Source organism: Diadema setosum, chromosome 11 (genome assembly GCF_964275005.1).
Source record: "Diadema setosum chromosome 11, eeDiaSeto1, whole genome shotgun sequence".
Taxonomy (NCBI): domain Eukaryota; kingdom Metazoa; phylum Echinodermata; class Echinoidea; order Diadematoida; family Diadematidae; genus Diadema; species Diadema setosum.
In genome coordinates, this window is record NC_092695.1 from 25,397,539 (window position 1) to 25,420,206 (window position 22,668).

At 40.7% G+C, this 22,668-nt stretch overlaps 1 protein-coding gene and 1 long non-coding RNA gene across 2 annotated transcripts; one reads left to right on the top strand and one right to left on the bottom strand.

Annotated features, from left to right (window-relative positions):
• Positions 1-3,335: 3,335 nt before the first annotated feature.
• Positions 3,336-8,330, bottom strand: LOC140235375 (uncharacterized). The gene is given in 5 exon segments (XM_072315404.1): positions 3,336-3,967; positions 4,004-4,164; positions 4,243-4,871; positions 4,873-5,006; positions 6,561-8,330. Coding segments are annotated over 5 exon segments (3,243 nt in total). The 5' UTR covers positions 8,248-8,330.
• A 1,167-nt stretch (positions 8,331-9,497) lies between these two features.
• Positions 9,498-11,902, top strand: LOC140235159 (uncharacterized). The gene is made up of 3 exons (XR_011901678.1): positions 9,498-9,569; positions 10,646-11,040; positions 11,772-11,902. It is a non-coding gene; the product is annotated as an uncharacterized lncRNA (long non-coding RNA).
• The last annotated feature ends 10,766 nt before the right edge of the window (positions 11,903-22,668 follow it).

Below are 22,668 nucleotides of genomic sequence, written 5' to 3' on the forward strand. Positions count from 1 at the left end.
CACCCTCCCCCCGTTAACCCGGTCGCTCCGCTCTCTCTCACAGATATTTCAAAAACAAAAAATGTCTTCATATACTTTTAAGGTCTGATTTTCCGCCGCAAGTCATCTGACAAGCAAAAAAAAAAAGCAACAACAAGAACAAAAAGTCTTCATATTTTTGCTGCCACTTTCCTCTCACTTTATATTTCATGCAAAAGAGTGGGACATCCGATCCCTGTAAAGTGTGCGTTTGGGGGGGGGGCACCAAGCTTCTTCTCCCCCCCCCCCCCCCCAAGGCTGCGCCGGTCCGGTTATGGGCTTGTAATCGTGGTGATGGTGACCATCCCCCCCCCCCCACTCCTCAGTACGGATTTACGCCGTTGGTAGGTACTCTACATGCGTGTACACACACAGATACCAAACATCTCGGGCACTCACTCTCCCTCCAATCACCAAGGCTATCCAATAAGTTCTAGGACCTCGCGTACGTGTTGGTAACGTGTTTAAAAGGCTTCGATGTGTGGTTCGTTTGTTCAAAAGTATATGAACGTGGTGCATAGATTTGTCCAGTGTCTTTATCAATCTACAGTACATAATTAAATCTCATATCCACAACCTCAATCGCTGATCAGTGTTCACGTATCGTCTACATGCATTCATTCTAGCATCCAGGCAGTACAACTACAAACTTGATGTCAGAACGTTTGAATTTAACTTGTAACTTTTAGACTTTAATCAGTCTAAATTCTGTTTGTAAAAATACATACAAATCATTTCATTTACAACATTTCAAACATCTTCTCTTAGAGACAAAAACCAACTTGAATATGAGTATTTTCCCAGCTTAATCTGACCAAGGTTCACTAATGCTGTAGACCCAACTACGAATCTACGATATCCCAGCTCAGAACGTACCACATAAAGACGTGGAACTGTAGTTAGACCACTCATTACATTCGAAGTCACATAAATATTGTAAATACAATTCTCCATAATTTAGTATAATGACTGACTCTTTATCATGGAGACTACTATATACGAAATACTACCCCACTGCAATGTTATTTAAAAACATCTCATTTTGAGATCCAATTTGTTGTCAGAAAGTGAAATTTCTTCCGTGCTTTTCTTCCTGCTTGTGCTAACCTGTGCGAACCTCATCCTACTAGCGAACTCCTGTAGACAGTAGACTCACTTAGACTCCAAGTCTTCCTACCCGTCTCTTTCCGAATAACATCTCTCAGTAAGTGCACATTACTCTCTCCAATAGAATAAAGAATAAAGCAATAAAGAATAAAATCCTTTCATAACCGCTCCGGTCACCCCTCTGGGATTTCAATCCTTAACATAAAACTGCTGCACCACACAAAAGAGCATTATGCGCCCCACACACGATGTCGGTGGCCACGCGTCGCTGTCTGTCTACTCCGGCAGAATTTGGCCTCAAGTCTCTAACGACTCCCAAATTACCCCTGCCACCAAAAAGCATACGAAATTCTACAGTGTTTCCATTAAGCCTCTAAGCACGTCGACTTGCTCATGACTCGTCCCGCGACTTTCTTGAAACAAAAAGAAGAAATTTTGCTATCTCAACAAATTAGCTTACTTTCTTATACAGTGACTATTATAAGTCTTTATTACTAACAGGCCAAGTTGAAAAAGAAAAATAACCTATACTCAAGTGTTTGGGAATGGAGCTTGCTACTAACTGAGGGTGGGGAAATGGAAAAAACTGGAAGGGGGTGGTAAAGGATCTGAACTCGGTCTGGTAAACAGCTTCTTGTCGTTCCCCAGTAGACATCGGTGTCACCAGCTCAGTCCAGCAGCAAGTAGGCACGCTAGTCTGTCACCATGAACCCTCAGATACAGATAAGTACACACAGCTCCGTCACTGTTGCCCTCAGTGGGTGGTGTCGGCACTCCAAAGGGAAGGGGGGGGGAAGGGAAGGAGTGGGGACGGTAGTGGACACCAGCCCTCGGACACTGGCATAGTAGCACCCATCTTTTGACTTCGTTGTTTTTCCCCGATATAGACTGCATTACCAGACCAGAGAGACCCTCTCTATTGGCTGCAAACCCCGACAATGTCACTCTCGCCTAGGCCTCGCCTGGTCCGCCAGCTAGTCCATTCAGTTCCCAGCTCATCCGCGTAGTGGCCACGGTTGCAGGGGATGAGGGGAGTGGGGAAGTGGTAGGGAAGCAATTCCTATTCCCTCACTCGAGTATTACTTAATATTTTCCTCATATTAAATAATTAAACCAGTTACTGATAATTAAAATCTTATACTTCTTCTTAGAACCTTGGTCATGCTCACTACCTACATGTATGACACAATAACTGTCACTTTGGCATTAAGCTGGTATGATGCATTAAGCATCCATCTTAATATTTACACAAAAGAGTATACACATAAAAAGAACGTGATGAGCATCTCTGTGCTCAATTAGTAGCGATCAATAATCACAACAGTGCACATATTTACAAAATTATATGATTACCCTATAAATATACCTATCGAGGGTACGCTTGGTTTATATCAAAGACATACTATGTAATAGGTGGAGGGTACTCCCTCCACTCCACCTCCATATTGTCAATTATCTGGTTCGACTGGCAAATAAAACATAAGAAAGACTAGAATAATTCTACGTGTTGTTATACTTCCATATTGCATATTTGAGTATAAAATCAACTAATAAAGTCACGGGAATACATCAAATATTTCTTCTCTAAAACATCCATCAAAAGGCATTTATATCTACCAAAGATCATAATTCTAGAAAAACATGGGAAAGAGCTCTAAAAATCCCTAACTGGAGTTAGCAATGGAGTTTCTAAACAAAATATACATCATAAAACTCAGCAAAGCCAGCTGTATCTTCCTATATATGAATTTTAAAGGGACTGGGGAGGAGTGTTGGAACCCAAAATGCAAAAGTACTTGAATAGTCGAAGAATGGAACCCGAGTTTAGCCCAGCCGTGGATTGAGATAGTTAAGCCGTGAAGCTTGTTTATTCGATTCCTGTAGCGGGACTAAACTTGACTTGCATGAGTCTTCTGCAGAAACGGGCGAGTCAGCATTCGCATCCCATAACGCGACCAGTCTTCACGTTGATACGGTCAGCTGCTAACTAACTGAAAGGCACAATTAGAAACTGCGCGAAACGTGATAAATGACAACTTTCACTCACTGCGCATGTCGTCTATGGTGTCCTCAAATTACAAATAAGGCAAACTCAAACGCAAACTTTCCTAACCAGAATCAAAACCCGCTTCGCTCCGCGAGACATCCTCCCCACCCAATGAGGAAATCTCTCCTCTTGATCGCTTAACACTGAATTTATCACAAACAAATCACTCGTCGTATCCCTCAGCTGGGTAGATCACCGCGATCTTCGTAACTGGACGTCGATACTCAGCAGTTGGCGTTTTCACCTTCACATTGCGCACCTTACCATCCGGTCCCGGGTAGACTTGGATAACGCGGGCGATGGTCCATTTCCCTCGAACCGCGTTCGCGTCAGCCATCATCGCGACGTCGTCGACACGTACGTTGCGGCGATCGACGTGCCATTTCTGTCGCGGTGCTAACAACGGAAGAACGTCTCTCGTCCAGCGATGCCAGAATGTGTCGACAATTCGCTGAATGAATTCGACACGATGCCTCGGATTTCTCGTTTCCCGGAACGGCCCTTGAGCGACGTCGCTAGATGCACGCCCCAACAGCATGTCATTGGGACATAGGTAGTTGCCGTCATCGGGTTCGGTCGGAATCCTGCCAATCGGTCGCTGATTCACAAGGTTGGCGACCTCCAGCAGGCACGTATACAGCTCGAACGGTGTCAAAATCTGCTCCCCAATTGCCCTCTTCAGAGCATACTTGCAGCTTTTAACCAGCGACTCTGCACTGCCATTCTGATGGGGGGCAGCGGGTGTCGTGAATGTCCATTCCGTGCCTTTCTCTGCACAGAATTCTCGTAGCTCCTCTTTAGACCAGCCTCTTACCATGTCTCGTAGTTCACGCTGTGCACCAATGAACTGAGTTCCATTGTCGCTTAGGATTTTCCCTGGCTGGCCCCTTATAGCGAAGAATCGCCGCAGCACTTGCAGGAATTCCATCGTGGAACAGTCTGTTGCAAGCTCAAGGTGGACGGCCCTTGAGTTTAAGCATGTGAACAGGACGCCGTAGTTTTTTGCAGTCTTGTTTCGTCCTACCCTCACTTGGAAAGGACCGAAATAGTCACATGCCGTGTAGTGAAATGGCGGCGTATGTGGAGATAGCCTCTCAGGAGGCAGGTTTGCCATTTCCTGGGTCTCAGTCTTGTGGTCGAATGATCGGCAAACTGTACATCTGAACTTAACTGTTTTTGCCAAATTATGCCCTTTCAGAATCCAGTATCTGCGTCGAGCCTTAGCAGTCGTTACAGCCACTCCATTGTGACCGCTCTCATGGAAATGCCGTGTAATCAGGGTAGATATCCAATGCCCGTATGGAAGTAGCACTGGATGCCTCATTTCAAATGACATTTCAGCCTTGTCTACTCTGCCCCCTACTCTGATTATGCCTGTTTCGTCTGTGTATGGGCTGAGGGTCTTTAATTCTCCCTTGTCGACTCTGGCCTTCAATGACTGCTGGGCTTTCTGGATCAGGAAATTCTCTCCCTTCTGCAGGTCATCAGGTGTCAAAGTGCAATCTGTGTCTTTCTCACTCTCGTCAGTTTCTCCTTTGCACTTTGCTTTCAGCTTTCTCAGGAACCTCAGCACATATGACGTCACCCGGATCAATTTTCTCCAGCTGGAGAATTTGGCACAGTCTATAACATCTTCATCTGGTGGTTGGGTGATGTTTAGAACTGACTGATTCTTTCTCATTTCCTTCTCCATTTCAGACTTTCATCTTTTCCTCTGCCTTGCCTTCTTCAGGCCAGTCTGACATAGGCTCACGAATGAAGTCAGGTCCGTGTTGCCATCTGGCGGTCAGCTGATCTGCATCTAGTCCTCTCGACAGGTCATCTGCTACGTTAACTTCTCCAGGGATATGACGCCACTTACTCGGGTCAGTAGCAGTCTGGATTTCACCAACTCGGACAGCGACAAACATCTTGTAACTCCTGGCCTTACTCTTTATCCAAGATAGTGTTATCATGCTGTCAGTCATGAAGATAACATTGGCCAGCTCCATTGACATCTCAGTTCTGATTGCTGTGTACAACCTGCTTGCAAGTACCGCTGCTTGTAGTTCAAGCCTTGGGATAGTCAACTGTTTCAGCGGTGCCACCCTAGACTTTGCTGTCACAAACCGCACCTCGTACCTCGCCTCGTCTACCTCCCATCTGAGATACGCACATGCTCCGAATGCCTCCATAGATGCATCACAGAAAATGCAAAGAGTTGGCTTGCCTCTGGCGTGAGCTGGTGTCAGACATCTCTCAAATCTGACATTTGTCAACTTTTCCATTTCACGGAACAGCTTTCTCCATTCTGTCTGACTCTCCTCGGGTAGTTCATCATCCCAGTTCAAGCCTTTCTCCCATAGCCTCTGCAGTCCGATCTTTGCTCGTATCACTATGGGGGTTGCAAATCCAATGGGATCGAAGATACGTGCAACTTGGCTAAGGATGCTCCTCTTTGTCATCTTGATTGCTTGAATTGCATCCTCATTCAGTTTGACTTTGTATGAGAATGTGTCTGAGTCATTTTCCCATACCACACCCAAGACTTTCTCGTCAGTGATCGTCTTCAGTAATTTGGGCCTTTTGTCATTCCCATCATGTTCTCTGGAGAGCTCCTTGTTTGATCTCCATCCCTTTACTTTGAACCCTCCATCAGCCAGTACTTTGTCAATGCTTCTGCTCAGCTCCTCTGCCTCTGTCACTGTCGGCACCGATGCACAGATGTCATCCATGTAGGTATCATGCATGATGGTTGATGCTGCTTTCGGATACATCTTAGCGCCTTCCTCCGCCGTCTTCCGCAATGCCGTCTGTGCCATAGCTGGGGATGGCTTATCACCGAAAGTGACAACTCTCATGATATAGACATCTGGCTGCTTATCCTGGTTCAAGTTCCTCCACAGAAAGCGATGAACATGCTGGTCCCTTTCAGGTATCATCACTCTGTGGTACATCTTGGATATATCTGCGCAGAGTGCCACCTCGTGTTCCCTGAATCTCATCAGTACACCAAACAGTCTGTTCAGCAGATCGGGACCCTTCATCCAGTAGTCGTTAAGCGAGTGTCCCTGGTAGGAGGCGGATGAGTTGAATACGATTCGGATGGGGGTACTCTGCTTCTCCGGTCGAACGACCGCATGATGCGCAATGTAGTGCACTGGGCCTTCATACGATCGCACTTCATCCTTTGACAGCTTTCTGGCAAATTTCATTTCAACCATCTCCTGGATCTGTCTGTCATATGCGTCTGCATGGTTGGGATTTTTTGCCAGTTTCCTCTCAGTAGCATATAGCATTCTCTCAGCCTGGGCCTTGTTATCCGGCAGAAGATCCGGCTCCTTTTGCCATGGATAGGGAACGAGCCACTGCTTGCCGACCTTCTGACAGGAATCACTGATTAGCTTACTCTCATCCATTTCCTGTCTACTCAGTCCGTCTGGTTGGTACTGGCTGGGACTATGACAAACTCCCATCGACTCTGTTGTCCAAAAATCTTTCAAGTCCACAGCATCTGTAACCATCACATTCAAAACTGTGCTTTTGGCAGCCTGATGATCCGGGTCAGCTCCAAATACCACCCATCCCAGGGGGGTATGTCTGGCTACCAAATTTCCTTTCTGCCTGGTTTCTCCTGTGTGCAGCTTAGCATGATCAATTCCAACCAAGACATCAATCGATCCGCTGCTACGATGTAGACAGTTCTGTCCCAGGTTGAATGTCTTGCACAAGTCATCTGTCTGGACTTGTACTATGTCATCATTGATGGAATCCAGTCCGACAGCCGACACTCTGTACACTCTGTTGTCATCGAGAGATCGCAGTCTTAATCGGTAGATCTTCGTCTGGACCTCTTCAGTGACACAGCCAACTTTCGTGATGTTGATGGATATCGGCTTTCCCTTTAATCCTAGGTTTTCTGCAAGTGATCGCCTGACAAGGCTAATTTGTGCACCAGAATCCAGTAGACAGTTAGCTGAGTAGCTCTGGTCCTTGGAACCCATCATAGTAACTGTCACAACAGGCAGAAGGGCTGTTTTCCCTGAAACACTTGCCACTATCTCACGGGCTATTTCTTTGTGCAGCAGAGGATGATGAAAGGATGTGCACTGTTCTCCGTTCAATTTCTCTGTGCACCTCTTCCGTCGCTTGCAAGTTTTCATGTTGTGATCCCTGCCTGCTCTCTTCAAGCAACTGTAGCATGCATGATTGTCTTTCACCATTTGGAACCTCTCGGGCTGACTCTTTGACAGAAGCTTCTTACACTGGTCTACCCAGTGATCAGATGATTTGCAAATCCAGCACTTGTGGTCCACCTGTTTGCCTGACTTATCCTCTTCAGCGATGTGACTAACTGAAGCACTGGATCGTTTGTCTTTCTGTTGAGTGGAAGACCGTGCATCTCGAAGAGGGGCCGATGCTCTTAATCTCATCTTCATTTCCCCACTCATCCAGGTTCGCAGTGCCTCAAAGGTAGCCTCCTGTCTATCCCTCTGCAGATAGCGGAACCAAACTTTGCGATCATTGCTGGTCATCTTTCTTTCCACCAGTGCCAGCATGTGGCTGTTATCCATATCTCCCGTTCTCCCCACTTCCTTCAGTGTGTTGTAACTTCTCATTACAATGTGCACAAGATCGCAGAATCTTGCATCATCTCCCTCTTTGAGTGGGGGGAACCGCTCCATTTCATCCACGATTACATCTGCTATGAGCCTTGGATCGCCGTATATGGAGTCCAGCAATGCCCATGCTTCATCATAGTCATTTCCTATCCCTCTGATTAGCTCCAAAGGCTTACCGTGTAATGCTGTACGAAGGATGGCCATCGCGTCCCGTTTACTGTATCGGTCTATCAAATGGTGAAAGTCCGATTTGAACGTAGAGTACACTCTCACGTCTCCGCTGAAATGTGGCAGTTTGGGCCGCTCTACCTGTACTCTGAATGCAGACTCTACTTGTGGACTGTTAGATTCATCTGGTCTTTCAGGTGAGGCTACATTGCTGCTATCATTTACAGCCGGTTGTGTCTCAGCTCTCTCAGATGCCTCACTTGCTTTTGCCTTGATGCAATCCTTCGCCTTTATCTGCATATCCATGAAGTTTGACTGACACTCTTCCAACCAAGTGCCCTCTTTGAGAAACTGCTCGTCATCCTCGATGATCTCACAGTAGGCTTCATGTTTCTCCTCTAAGTCCTTATACGCTAACTCCAGACTCTGTAAGGACTCGGTGACCTCGTCAAGATTCCTGTTGCTGTCCAGCAATTTCTGCAAGGCATTCAATAATCGGGTCAGCTTTGCCTTGGCAGTCCTCCTCTTGATCTTGAGGTCCTTCTCTTTCTGTTCTGCACTCATGACTGCATGCAGTGTTCCCTCTGTCTCCTATTCCAGGTCAGTCAGGAATCGAATATGATGAATAGTCGAAGAATGGAACCCGAGTTTAGCCCAGCCGTGGATTGAGATAGTTAAGCCGTGAAGCTTGTTTATTCGATTCCTGTAGCGGGACTAAACTTGACTTGCATGAGTCTTCTGCAGAAACGGGCGAGTCAGCATTCGCATCCCATAACGCGACCAGTCTTCACGTTAATACGGTCAGCTGCTAACTAACTGAAAGGCACAATTAGAAACTGCGCGAAACGTGATAAATGACAACTTTCACTCACTGCGCATGTCGTCTATGGTGTCCTCAAATTACAAATAAGGCAAACTCAAACGCAAACTTTCCTAACCAGAATCAAAACCCGCTTCGCTCCGCGAGACAGTACTATTTCATGAAGTGAAACAGGCAAAAACAAGGGCCAATGCCTATGAAAGGACTAAGCAATGAAAAAGAATCGATGAAAAATACGGCATTATGAAGATATCTATGATTTTGTGAAGAGCGTTACATGTAACGCTTGTCAAAATCACAGGGGGTCGGCTTAGAGGCTCTCCGTTCAAGTGTTGTTTTTGCCTCCCTCTTTTGTCCGATTTTGGCACAGCGTTGATTTGTTGCCTTCTCCTCGGCGAAAAGCAAGCCCAAGATAGAGTGTACAGCTGTACATCGCCGCGATCGCGAGGCGAAACCCGGGTGCCTGTTCACTGGCTAGCGAGCGTTATCGGTGCATTTCCCGGCATCCGCCCGGCAGCTAGCTAGCACGGGTCCGCTCGAACTCTGCTGGCTGCGTATATAGGCCTACTTACCGTACCACTCCATCCACACAACAATGGAGCCGCAGGAGGAGAGCGAGAGATCTGTCTCCAAGAAGAGGAAGACCATGAAAACCAGTGACAGAGTATGGAGATGGCGACAGAAAAATAAAATGAAGTCAATCCCAATTCCCCTCAAGACATAAGGGGCTGAACGACAGAGATGTCATTTCACTTCTGCTGGATCGGTAATAAATTTGTGAAACTCGGAAGACTTCATTCAGTTCAGTGTGAGTAACACTACAGTTAACTTCAGTTAGGACCTACAATATTAGTGTAACAATGCTGATAGAGATGTCACTTAGAGGATCTACACACACTGTACTATTGTTATGAGTAGGCCTAGATTAGTAGTTTTGTTAGGTGTCCTATGCCACACCCTAACATGTTTCTGTTACGGTAAACTAAGTAAAAGATATAAAATATCACAATTTGCCTGAGATTTTACTCACATGTGAAGAAAGGCTACATGCAGATTCACAAAGCCAAAGCCAAGGTGTACAGGTATTCAGAATGCGATTGAGGTAGTATGGTAGGTATCCTAGACCAATGTTCTACCACTCCTAGTCCGAGGCCCTTTTTCTCTGCCAATATATTAGATAACTGGAATTTTTTTTTTTTTTTTTTTTTTTTTTTGCGTAATGACATAGGCCTATCCCAAATTTGGCTCAACAGTTCTCCTTTTTGAAATGTGCTTCTGGCAATTGCACAAAATCGCTGTTCACATTAAGAAATGGCAGGCTAAAGTGTTTTGCATGTAAATACGCGAATTCCTATTTTACCATATTATTCTGGATTATGTTGCCCTATTCTACCTTCATGTCAAATTATGGGTCTCAAAATTTCGAAATAAGAAAGTTACGACACTCATCAGAACTGCCGTTTGTTACAAATCGGCGATAGGCGAGAAATCCAATTTTACGAAACAACACTGAGTGAGTGAAAGTGTCAGCGAAGAGCTGCGTAGAGTGATCATCTGGTCACTCGGTTTTTACAAATAGTTTGTGGAGAGTCAACCGTGTATATGTTGTCGCGGCAGCTATGATCGCGGACCAAAAACGTGAATTCACATGTTTGGTAAGGTACCTAATTATTGTCTCCGGTACACATGGCATTGCAAAAATGTTGATTGCAGTGTATCTATTGTGCGTATACATAAGTGGCTAATGGCGTATATACATTGCAGCGCAGTTCCCTCAGTCCCTAGTGTAGTGGTAAATGGTGTATGCTTTGTAACACAGTAGGTGCTAGTTGTTGAGAAAGGTCTGTCAGATATTATTGTGGCAAATGTGGGTATGTTTTGTAGGGCAACAGCCAGCATCACATTCAAGGACCATCCTGACTAGGCAGCTCAGTGAAGCCAGTGACATCCCCTCTCGTCAGTTGAGACCAGCCCTCCCAGCTACCGAGCTTGATGTCAAAAGCCAGTGAAATTCCCTCTCGTCAGTTTCGACCAGCTACCCAGCTCGGTGAAGCCAGTGACATCCCCTTTCATCAGTTGAAACCAGCCCTCCTAGCTAACCAGCTTGATGAAGCCAGTGACATTCCCTCTCGTCAGTTTCGACCAGCTATACCCAGCTTGGTGAAGCCAGTGATGTCCCCTCTCATCAGTCGAGACCAGCCCTCCCAGCTACCCAGCTTGATGAAGCCAGTGACATCCCCTCTTGCCCATTGAAACCAGCCCTTGCACTGGTACAAAAGGTTTGTACAAACTGTCTTTAATTACTTGGTACATTTTGTTTTAATACACCTAGATCCAACAACTGTTTTGAACCTGCAAATGAAAATTAATGTTGATATTTAGTAAACAAAACATCAATAAATTTTTCGATTTAACTCTGTGTTCTCAAACGATGCTGTTATTATTCTTGCTGTAATAATTGATAACATTTTTTTTTCTTTTTGAACCCATAGCTGTGGTAGTGGTTAATAAGATTATGGTTGTCTTGATCATTACTTTTAGGGTTACAAGTTACATAGTTTGTACATTGCAGCCACATATAGGCCTCCTATATGATTGTATGTGGAATTACAGACCCCCAAATCCCATGCATGTGGCTGGATTTAAAGACATAGGCCCTATATGAGCTTGTATACATAGAGCCTACTTTGTAGATGCACAATGAGAGGCTGAGGTCATCCCGACGTCATGTGCAGTGTCAACTCATCAAAAATTTGGCTAGGGTCTGTAGGTCTTATTTTCCTTTTTGCTATTTAACTTCTACAGTAGACAGTCTATTTCTAACATATTTCATGGAGTTTTCTCTTTTGCATATATGTGAGCACTACAAGATATAGATACCTGGTAGACTCTACACTGAAATAAAAGGGATAGCAAGTTCTGTGACTAAATTTACAGAGTGGTGAAGAACTAATGCAACTATCCTAATTGTAAGTCAGTGTTAATGCCTTTCATTGTGTCTGATATACAGATGAACTCCTGTCCAGATGCCCCTGTGAAATGGAAAAGGACAAGTTCGTGAATGCAGTTGCCTTCTCCAATTAGTTGTGGAGGAAAATGCTACTCTGAGGAAAGGACTTGGGTCAGATTGAAGTGGATCAAAACCTGGCGAGAGTGCTGACAGATATTGATTTTATCAGAGCCTGGGCAGATGTTAGAAGATAACAGGTTAGATGATGAAGACGTCCCTTTGGCATGCATATTTAGGAATTTTTATGTAAATATCATAAATAAAGTGGGCTACTAAGTATTTTCATTGGACTTTCAGCATCTAACATAATTACTTTCATCAGTACTAAACTTGTCATTGCTTGAATGTTAGTCATTAAAGAGAATATTTACTATGTGTAATACTGAATAGTTAATTGAGTCTATATGAGTAGTAAAATAATTTTTCATTGTAAATGTGTAGTAGTTACTATATTACCAACATTCAGTCATTAGATGAGAGATCAATAGAATGTGCTTGTTGGCCTCTATTGCAGTGGAACAGCTAGCATCACATCCAAGTGCCATCCCAGATATCCAGGTTGTTGAAGCCAGTGACACCCCCTCTCGCCAAATAAGACTGCCTCTTCTAGGCTACGCAGCTCAGCAAGACCTGTGACATCCATCTCGCCAGTGGAGACCAGCCCTCTCTGCCACCAAAGTCAGTGAAACCAGTGACATCCCCTCTCATCAATCAGAACCAGCCCTCCCAGCTACTTAGCTCCATGAAGCCAGTGACATCCCCTCTCATGTTCTTCTTTGTGGCTGGCAAATGTTTGAAAACTGAACTTGGATGACGTCAATATCATAATTATGTTGAGTGCATCCAAGTGATGGCAATGATAATAGCTCTGACACCAGCTCTTCCTGTAGGCCTACTGTCAATCTTTGCCTTCATTGTGTATAATATCAAAAGACGTGTTAGTAATGAAAAAGCTGCACCTTTGTACCAGGATTGTTGGGGATTCTGATAAATGCACATTGAACATGAATAACATCAATTCCAATCATAGACCTACATTCATCTGATGGCAATACTAACTGATATGACACTACATTCATATTTCTGAACTCTCTATTTCTGTCTTTTCTGTGAGGTAACAACAAACATGTTAGTACTCAAATGTGTGAATCAGAATGAAACATTGAATTGATTGCATAGAAAATTTGTTCTTGCCCCATGTGGCAAGTAGGGAATATAAATCCTGTAAACTCCTAAACTGCATGTGCTTAAATTGTTACTGGAAACTGAAAGGGCTGCAATATCCAGGCACAAAGTGTTTTGTCCTTTTATTTTTTCATTTGGTCTTTTTCCCCCTGTGTTTCCCAGGTGTTTCAGTGGTGAAAAGCTACAATTACTCCGTTACGATAAAATATTGCATCAGTGTTTTAAAGTGAACTGAAGCAGGGCTGTCATGCACAGCAGTGTACATCACTGAAAGGGCCTTTCACACATTTCATTATTGCTCTAATTGTTATTATTATTATTACTACTACTACTATTGTTGTTATTGCTGATGTTTTTATTACTATCATCATCTTCATAATGATTATTATCCTCATCATCATTTATGTCATCACTGATATCATGCCATGTGTTACATTCAAGTGGCACAGCAGGTCCTACACAGTAGCATTGTCCATCAGCATTTTGGAAGACACTTTTCAGCACATAATTTTGTGATAACTCTATCAAATCACATTATTATGAGGACAATATTTTTGTGGTAAATGGAGTTTGTGCCCTTGTAATATTCATTGCATCTATATTTCATAGCCAAAAATAGGTATGAATTTTGATAAACAAATGTGTTGGAAGTACTTGAAACAAGATGTTCAGTTTTCATTCACATAGATATAAAAATACATTGTAATATACATTTTGGTAGGTCCCTACATGATGTTCTACTGATATAATTGTATACGCTAAAACCCTAAACTGAATGTGTTTTCACAATGCAATATGTAGAAGGTCTCCACACTGAAATAGTATAGTGTTCTTTGTACTTGAAGTCATTAAACCATGTGACATTGATTCTTGGACCTTCACTTTTTTTTCCCCCTGCAAATGTGCAAGTTATTTGAAAGTGGTTGCATTTGTTAGGTTTTTTTAATTTACATGTTATATTATTGTTATCATAATTGTTCAATATGATAGGAGTATAATGTGTAGATGCCAAAATTGACTAATGACAGAATGCTGAGCAGTGTTTTTTTTTTTTTTTTTTTTTTCAAATGACTACCTTACCTGTGTAAATTGGCAATCTTTGCCATACAACTGTTTCTATTATGACATTCCATATTTAAAAGATAATAGGCCTACATGCAAGTCGTCAGCACAGATTTGTTATCTCTACATTGTATATCACATCACATTACTGTGAGAGCAGTTTCTACATGTAGCACATTTGCAATTAGAACCTGTGCTCATGATGCAACACCAAATGCAAATATTTATGCAAAGATAAAAGAAAATGTAAGGTCAGTGTACCCTGGTACACACAACTTCTAATGTAGGTCCCATGTACACATGCAATTTATATGTACACATGCAATTTGTATATGTATGCATGGTAGTATAACGTACAGTGTAAGTGTAGGGATTTACTTTGAACCATTTATTATAAGTGTATCCCCCTTCTGTTATAACAGGTACCACCCCTCTACACATAAATACGTCAACCCACACATACAGTAGTATTCACATTTACATTCATCAACGCATCCCGCCTATCACAGACACACCACATATCACATGACATTTTCCACTCTTTCACTTCTCACCCATTGTTCCCTGTAATACTGAAATCATGCCTAAATCACCCACGCCTACACACCATTTACATATTATGAATATTTAGTTTTAACCTTTGTTTCCTTATTTGCATGTTTTGTTATGTTGATTTTGTGTATGAATATTTGTTACAACCCACATTTACATGTAAACCCATGCCAAATTATGTGTAGAATAAACTGGCTACAAGTTAGTTAGCCAAGGGACTCCTTCCAAGTAACACATGTGTGCTGCCCTAGTTTGCTTTAAGTGTGACGAGTGCTAGAGAGCTAAGCGAACCCGAGCCCTACCGTGATAAGAAATGTGTTAGATTTTTATTCACTGAAATATCAGAACAAGATATTTATACCTGTGTAGGTCTAATTGTTAAGCATCAATTTACCACTGAGAAAAAAAATGTGTTCTGATGATAAAAACCTAATCAGGGTTCTAGATAAAACTGAGTGAATGTTGTTGGCCTATGTGGAAATAATTGACTTGAACAGATTATTTCTTGTGTCTTTTCGCCTTGTAGGTGAACGAGACATATTGCATCATGCGTGGTTGCATTGCATGATGAATAAGAAAATGTGTAAGGTAGCCTCAGAAATTGCTGGATTAGTTATTAGACTATTACAGGTGTCACATTATTCAGTCTAGAAGACTGAAAATGATCTGATTCCCAACATTTTTGTGTGTATCTGTGAAATAATTCCAATTAACCCTATTCATACAGAAAAAAAGGTAGGCCTAAGCCATACCAATTTGACCAATTTTCTAACCTATTCAGTGCATGTGTCAGTTGTGAAGAAAATCATCCACAATAAATGTTACAACTAAGTCACATTTGAAATTACGAATACATGACAAGTTGTACCGGTAATAAAAATGAACTATTGGTTAGATCCAATGCAAGTTTAGATATAACATGGTACCTGGTACTTCTCTAGCCTACTTGTGTTTCAAATCTTTGAAGAACTAAAAAAAAAAAAAAAAAAATGGGTTTGCCATGAAGATTGCATTTCTTGACAATGTGCATGAAAAGTACGTTTTGAATTACATGTACATGTAATAACACAACCCGTTTGTGTTTCGTGTAATTGTAATCAATAATTGAGATTTCGTTGATTTTTTTTTCTACGTAGCCCAACCAGGTCACCAGACGCCGTGCGAAGCACGGTAGCTACTGTAACTGCGTACTGGGCTGTGTCCTTACCCGGAAAAGTTTCTACGTACAGCTACAGGCACAGCCCAGTCGATCGCTGTATAAATAGCCCGGCGTCTGGTAGGGCTACGTAGTACCGCGTTCACCTATCCCGCTTTCGGTACTCGTACTTCTCAATGAAGAATCTTGTAATGGAGTTTGATGGCTTTTAGGATACGTAGCCTACCGAGTCTTCCGACGATAGAACTATCTCTCATAGTATCTTGGAAGAAGGACATGTGAATCAGAATCGGAGGATCTAGGAGTCCTTTGATTTTAGGTTAGCGCTCTCATCAAATGAAAACACAACGCGAACTCATACACTCGTACACAGCATGCAAGATGTACAGCTAGCTACAGCTAGCTAGCTCTCGAGCTTGCACTGCACACTGTGTATGATGCGAGTTATGGCACGTGATGCGGCCAGCGCTCGCCGCCGCGCCCATAGGCACAGCCAGCCGTCAGAGCTAGCTTGCTCTAACTAACGTGCTCTAACTGTTGTACTAGTACAGCTGTAGTTCCGCAGCTCACTCGGTCGGCATGTTGGCTTGATTTCGCTGTAAGTTGGCTTGATGTCCGCAGTCAACAAGCAGTATTCCGCAATTCAAATACGTATCGCCATCGTATCGAAGGATCTTTTTCCAGAAAAGTATGTTTTGTTTTTCGCTTTTTAAAACATTTGAGAAGATTTCGATTTCCAAGATATTTTGACACATGTTAAGTTAAATACCTACCTTTCATTTTATACCCAAAACACCTTCTCTTTCGCATGTTTTGCACAACCGAACACTCCTCCCCAGGCCCTTTAACTCTGTTTGAAATATTCTTGGAATTTGTATCAATTGAACCTTGGAAGGTCTCATCAAATCAGCAATTAATTCTCAAAACCTGGTAAAAAATCAATAAATCCACTTCTACTCAGAGACAAGGGACAAACAATGTACGACCACAATGAGCATACTGTGTAGAACAATTTAAGCTCCAGTTCTATCCCCAATTTTCACTAATTAAAATTTTTGTTCTTCAACTCCATAAGCCACTGTGTTATACAATTTCCCAAAACATGGTAAAGAGAGCCAAAAATCCTAATTTCTGCAGTTTCATATAAAATTCCCCCAAACAACATATCATCTTAACCGGAATATTATTTCCTATCATAAGAACAACAAATTATTTAACAATTCTATATTTTACCATTTATTTTTATTCTCTAACCCCCTTTTTCAAATCTTCCCTCACTCTTCCTATACAACCTACATTATAACATACAGCAATTATACAACAACAGCAAACCCAAAAACGTTCACCCCAATAAATATTCCCATTCCACATAAACTAGATATATTATATTGTTTTTTCTTTAAACGAAAACATTATATGAGTAATTATTGAAAGTTTTTTTTTAATGATTTTATATAATACAGAATATTTTGGTTAAAATTGATTTACAAGTTGTATATTATTTATACTTGGTCTATTTCATATGCTATCCTTATGTATACATTGGGCAAGCAGAATTATATGTTATGCAATATGTACCTTTGAATTATGATGAATTTGTCAATTTGTAATATGTAATTGTAATTTTTTTGTGTGTTGTTCACTATGTGGACTACATGTAAAAAAAAACAATGAAAAGAGAATTTCCTTTATGGACAATAAAGCAATTCATTCATTCATTCAGAAACGCACTGCCCAAACAATACCGATACATGTAAAAAATGTTGCGCGCCTTTCAGTTTCAGTTTCAGCATCTGCTCTTCACGCCCTGTTTAAGATCAGGTGAAAGGGGAAGTGAACATCGAAAATGACGCTTTTTGATGAAATGACTATAACTATCTAAAGTACGTCATGTTTTGGGTTTATTTTTAAAACCCTCAGGCGGAGTTTGAATCTTTAAAAGATTTCGCGTACAATTATACTATTTTTGATATTACTCTATGGAAAGCAAGAGTGGCAAAATTGGCATTGAAAGGGCATACTAGACGATTTTCATAATTTCACATCATGTAGTACATAAATCGGCAGCTCCATGTATAGATTTATGCAACATTTTGTGGTTCTTGAGCAGAGAAACAATACTTATGAAAAAACCTTGAGCAAATTACACTGAACAATGTTGATGACATAGCGCCTCAAATATTTCAGAAAATATGAAGCAGTGTAATTCAGTTTCAGTTTAGTTTATTTTGCACCAAGCATTAAAAATATACAGAGCATACAATAAAACATGAATGTACAAAATGAGATGCAAAAAGAGAAAAATTCATAGGACATGTATAAAAGTAAAAATAATGTGGCGGTATGACTACATACAGAGACAATGCCATTGGTGGGGGAAGCAGCAAGAAAGGAAAAGCCCTTGTGAGCAGCTGACCCATTTTTCTGTAACATACATACCTTTGACAGATTAAAAAAAAATGTCAGTTAAGTTGACAAAAACAGAACAAGTCAAACCAATGCAATCATTACAAAAGAAAACTACGGAGGTATGGACGTTAACAACACAGAAAACAGCAACAACAAAAATACGCCTTGAATTAACTATGTCTGTAATCTTCCAACAAAAAGTGTTTCTATTTCATTTTGAAATTATTCATAGATTTTGATGCTTTAACTTCTCTAGGGATAGAATACCATATATGAGGGTCCTGATATATAACTGAATTTTTTAAAAATGAGGTGCGCATGTGATATAGATGATAGTTTGCAGAATTTCTTGTTCCGTAATTATGGATAGTGCTGTTCAGCAAAAAATAATCTAAAAGGGATTCTGGAAGGAACTTTTTGTAACATAAATACATAAAAATACCCAACTGTAAAAGATCATAAAATTGCAGCATCTTATACAAATGAAAGATTGGTTTTGAATGGGCAAGATATGAAGCATGGTGTACAATACGTATTGCACGTTTTTGTAAGACACAAACTCTGTCCAACTTGGTTTTTGATGCATTGCCCCAAATTATGATCCCGTATGACAAATGTGGTAAAACAATTGAATTATAAATCATTTTTAAAAACACTTTAGGCATTGACTTTAATCTATACATAACACCAATATTCTTTGTCAACACATTACAAAGGTTATTTACATGAGCATTCCAGGTAACATTTTCATCAAGTATTAATCCTAAAAACTTCAAAGCCGACACACGTTTTACCTGAGAGGCACAGATATTGACAGAAAAATTATCAATAGTACATTTTCTCTTGGTAAATAACATATAATTAGTTTTTTGAACATTAATTGTAAGTTTGTTTGAATAAAACCACTTTGTCATCAGAGTAAGTTCCTGGTTCAAAATAATTTGTAACTCTAAAATATTCTTCTGCAAAAAGAATAAGCTTTAACCCGTTTAGGACGGTTTGCTTTGGCGAGCGAACACCCCCACAGACGGACAGGTTTTCCAAAATCGAGCCCGAACCGAGGGTTACTAAGGGGGTGTGACTTACGGTCCCGCTTTACCCAATCATCAAATTGCCGTGTATGCGGTGTAGGAATCCGCTTTCTGATTGGATGAACAACGACCGCTCATGAATAATAATGTCGCTTCCCTTCGCTATCTGGGTTCGCGCGCGCGGTTTGAACTTCACGTACTGTACGATAGTCAATTTACGTTCCCTCGTCAACTCAAATGAACAGTGTCTTTTATTATTGGGCACCAGGCTATGTCGAGGGTGTCGCAAATTTCTACTACATAATTGTCTTGAATATACTGATTCATGGAGGCAATCTTTTATGGAAACTGTAATCCGTTGATCACAAGCCTTCAAAGTCTTTCAATGAAAAGCGATCGATCGGAGGATTGTGTTCAGGCTTGCGTATTTCCATTTACACGACTGTAAGACACGCCAAGTAAATCTCGTATTGTGGCGATATCAAAGGCACACGAACCCACTCTTCACTTCCTGTTGTTCACAAAATTCCTTACCATAGCTAGTCAATGAATTTTGGAAACAGAAGGAAGTTTATTCATTGTATACAACATTTGAAAATCTGTTACACCTTGTTTGTCCCCGCTACTTGTATCCAAATACAAAGCTCGCGTGTCTGTAACAGAAGCACGTGGCTTTATTTCAACACTAGGCAAACCATCAACGATGTAATATTACAAGTAGAATTGGTGATACTGATTTATCAAAGTCGAATTTCGTAATAGAATAACGTCCACTTGAGTTTATTTCTTGGTTCTGTTTCAGTAATTCCCATAAAATTGACAAGAGCCTGGAATATGTTCAATATTCAAACAAATCTTTGCATCTTTCTAACTTTCTTTGAGACGAATAAAAATGCATAATCCACGCTTGCGCGATACCTGCCATCCCCTGAAGAAGTCTGTATAAAGAAGTTTGCTTCCTGAAATTATCAATCGTGACTACCTACAAATTTCGATCATGCGACTTATAATAGGTTTTCATTGGATGCATACAAGATATCACCGAGTGGATTTGTGAGTTTATTATCGGGGTTTGATGCTGCTATTTTTCTGTGCGATCTTACAATTCCTTTACAACTTCGACGTAATGTCGGGAAGATAATGATTATTCACTATGTATCAAGTGAAATGAGATTTCACACAGTGATACAAGACATATATTTAATTATTATAAAAAAGTAATCACCAACCTAAATGAGTATAGTTATTTCTTACATAGAAAAAAACAAACAAAAAACTAAGAATAAAACACCGGTCCTGTTTAAGCCAGTTGACAGAACATGTATGAGCTCTTCAGATGAAACAGGGGAGTCTATACGATGAGAAGAGAAAAAGGAGAGAAAAATAGGCTGATCATCTAAATTTTGTTTGATTGACGGTAGATAATCTGAAAAGATTTTTCAAACGTAATGTAAAATTATACAAGATGAGGTTTGCCTACAACCTGTGTTTTGGTAATATCTTTCTACGTTTTATATAATACATATGTAATGTATCATACATACATATATAAATTTTATGGGCAGAGTATCTTGGAGAAGCGATCATCACCATCAATGATAATATTCAATCTACACGTTTGTATATATGGGAATGAAGAAGGGGATAGCTGGAAAGGAAAGTGATGAGATGCAATGAGATAAAATGAAGGAACACTAATTGAGACAAATGTATTACAAAGGAAGAGCAAAACGGCAAAAAAGGGCAAAAGGGTACAACATTATGCAAAGATTTTGCAGTCATTTTTTGTGTACGTTTGCCTTCCAATTCAAAATAGCCAACAACAAAAAAAAGAAAAAAAGATAGCGCCATGAAGATGTTCATTCAACCTCGTTTGCCTTTCACTATGTCCTATCACTTCAAAAAATGTAGCATTAGCACAATTCAAATTAGAATTCCCATCGAGAATTCAGATTCGCATCATTGTGAGAGAGTATCTTTTCAGACAGGGTCGCAGGTGAGCATTTCCGAGCTCGTCGGAGAAGTTCATTCATATTAGAAACAGAAAGGTTGACCACCCGCCAGCTGATGGAAGAAGACGACATGACCATGGGAGAACGGCGAGCACATGTCATACACGCTTGAAGGTCTAAAATCATTACATCATTTCAGAAAATAACGAAAAGATGATAATATGTTTGTTGAAATAAACGACATTTCTCCCGACATTCTTCGATCTCTCATAACAGACGGTTAATTTTGCTGAAATGATCTTCTCTTATGTCATGAGTGTAAATCAATATTATTTTGTTTTATTGTGTATACCAGTCATCGCTCGGTAAAAGACAGAAAATGAAGTACTATTCTCATTCAATAAGCATAATGTATAAAGGAAACGAGCATTTGCTGCAATCGTTTATGAATATGAAAATGCATCAATGCGATTTCACGAAGTCTAAAGGAATGAATGCAAGTAGGTCTACGTAAATACAGAGATGTATAATGCAATTATTATAAAAAAATATACGCAGCCACGATAAGTGCATAAACCACTTCAATAGCAGCATGAAAACATTTGATCACATCAATATATGAGATGGACAAGAACATTTCATGCTTTTATTGCTCGAAATTCCTTGCTCCTAAACAAAGTAGAGTGTTCAATTGAAGCGACGGGTTATCACATCTCCGTCTCTCGCAAAACTGAATCATCACTTCGCAAATTTGGAGTGCTTTCTACAAATTTACATAAAAAGAGTTTATTTTTTTTTTTAGGTATGAGTTACCATATTCTACTGATTATAAATCGATTGAGCTACAAAACGGTAGTGTATTGCTAAAACCATTATAACTCAATGATCGCGAAATCATTTGACTTGTGAACTTCCGAAAGAGATGGACTGAAAACCCAGACTTCTAAACGTATAAATAATTGACAGAGCGACTATATAGATATAGCCGAAAATTAGCATATTATGAAGAATTCATACAAAACTAGAACCAAAAAAGACTAAACAGTCAGCATCAGCATTGTCGGTATCGTCGTAATATGGGATGTAATTTTATTTTGACTGCCTCTTTGAAATGCTGCAAACATCAAATACTGAACATCATAATTTTTATTTGTGAATTCTAAGCGTATGAGAGAGAGAGAGAGAAAAAAAAAGACAACTTCTGCCGTATGTCTTGTTTCTCGCTCTATTGCAGCGTATGTCATTGTCGAAGTTTAAATTCTGTAATACATGTTCGTATCAAGTACATGAGAACTTGCACATTGGATTTTCAACAACCATAAAATCATTGGGGTCCGTAAAAGCGGTTACGTAATACATACGAAGCACATCACTATAATGCATTCTATGGACCGGTGCAGAATAAAGAGACTGTCTGTAATCGGCCTTTGAACTTCTCTATTATGCTCATAATCCCCGACTTTTCGGATGGCGTCTACGAGTGCGTCTTAGGAATGTTTTTGTATCAACATCCTGTCTATTCAAGGAGGTACAATGTAACCTGATACTCT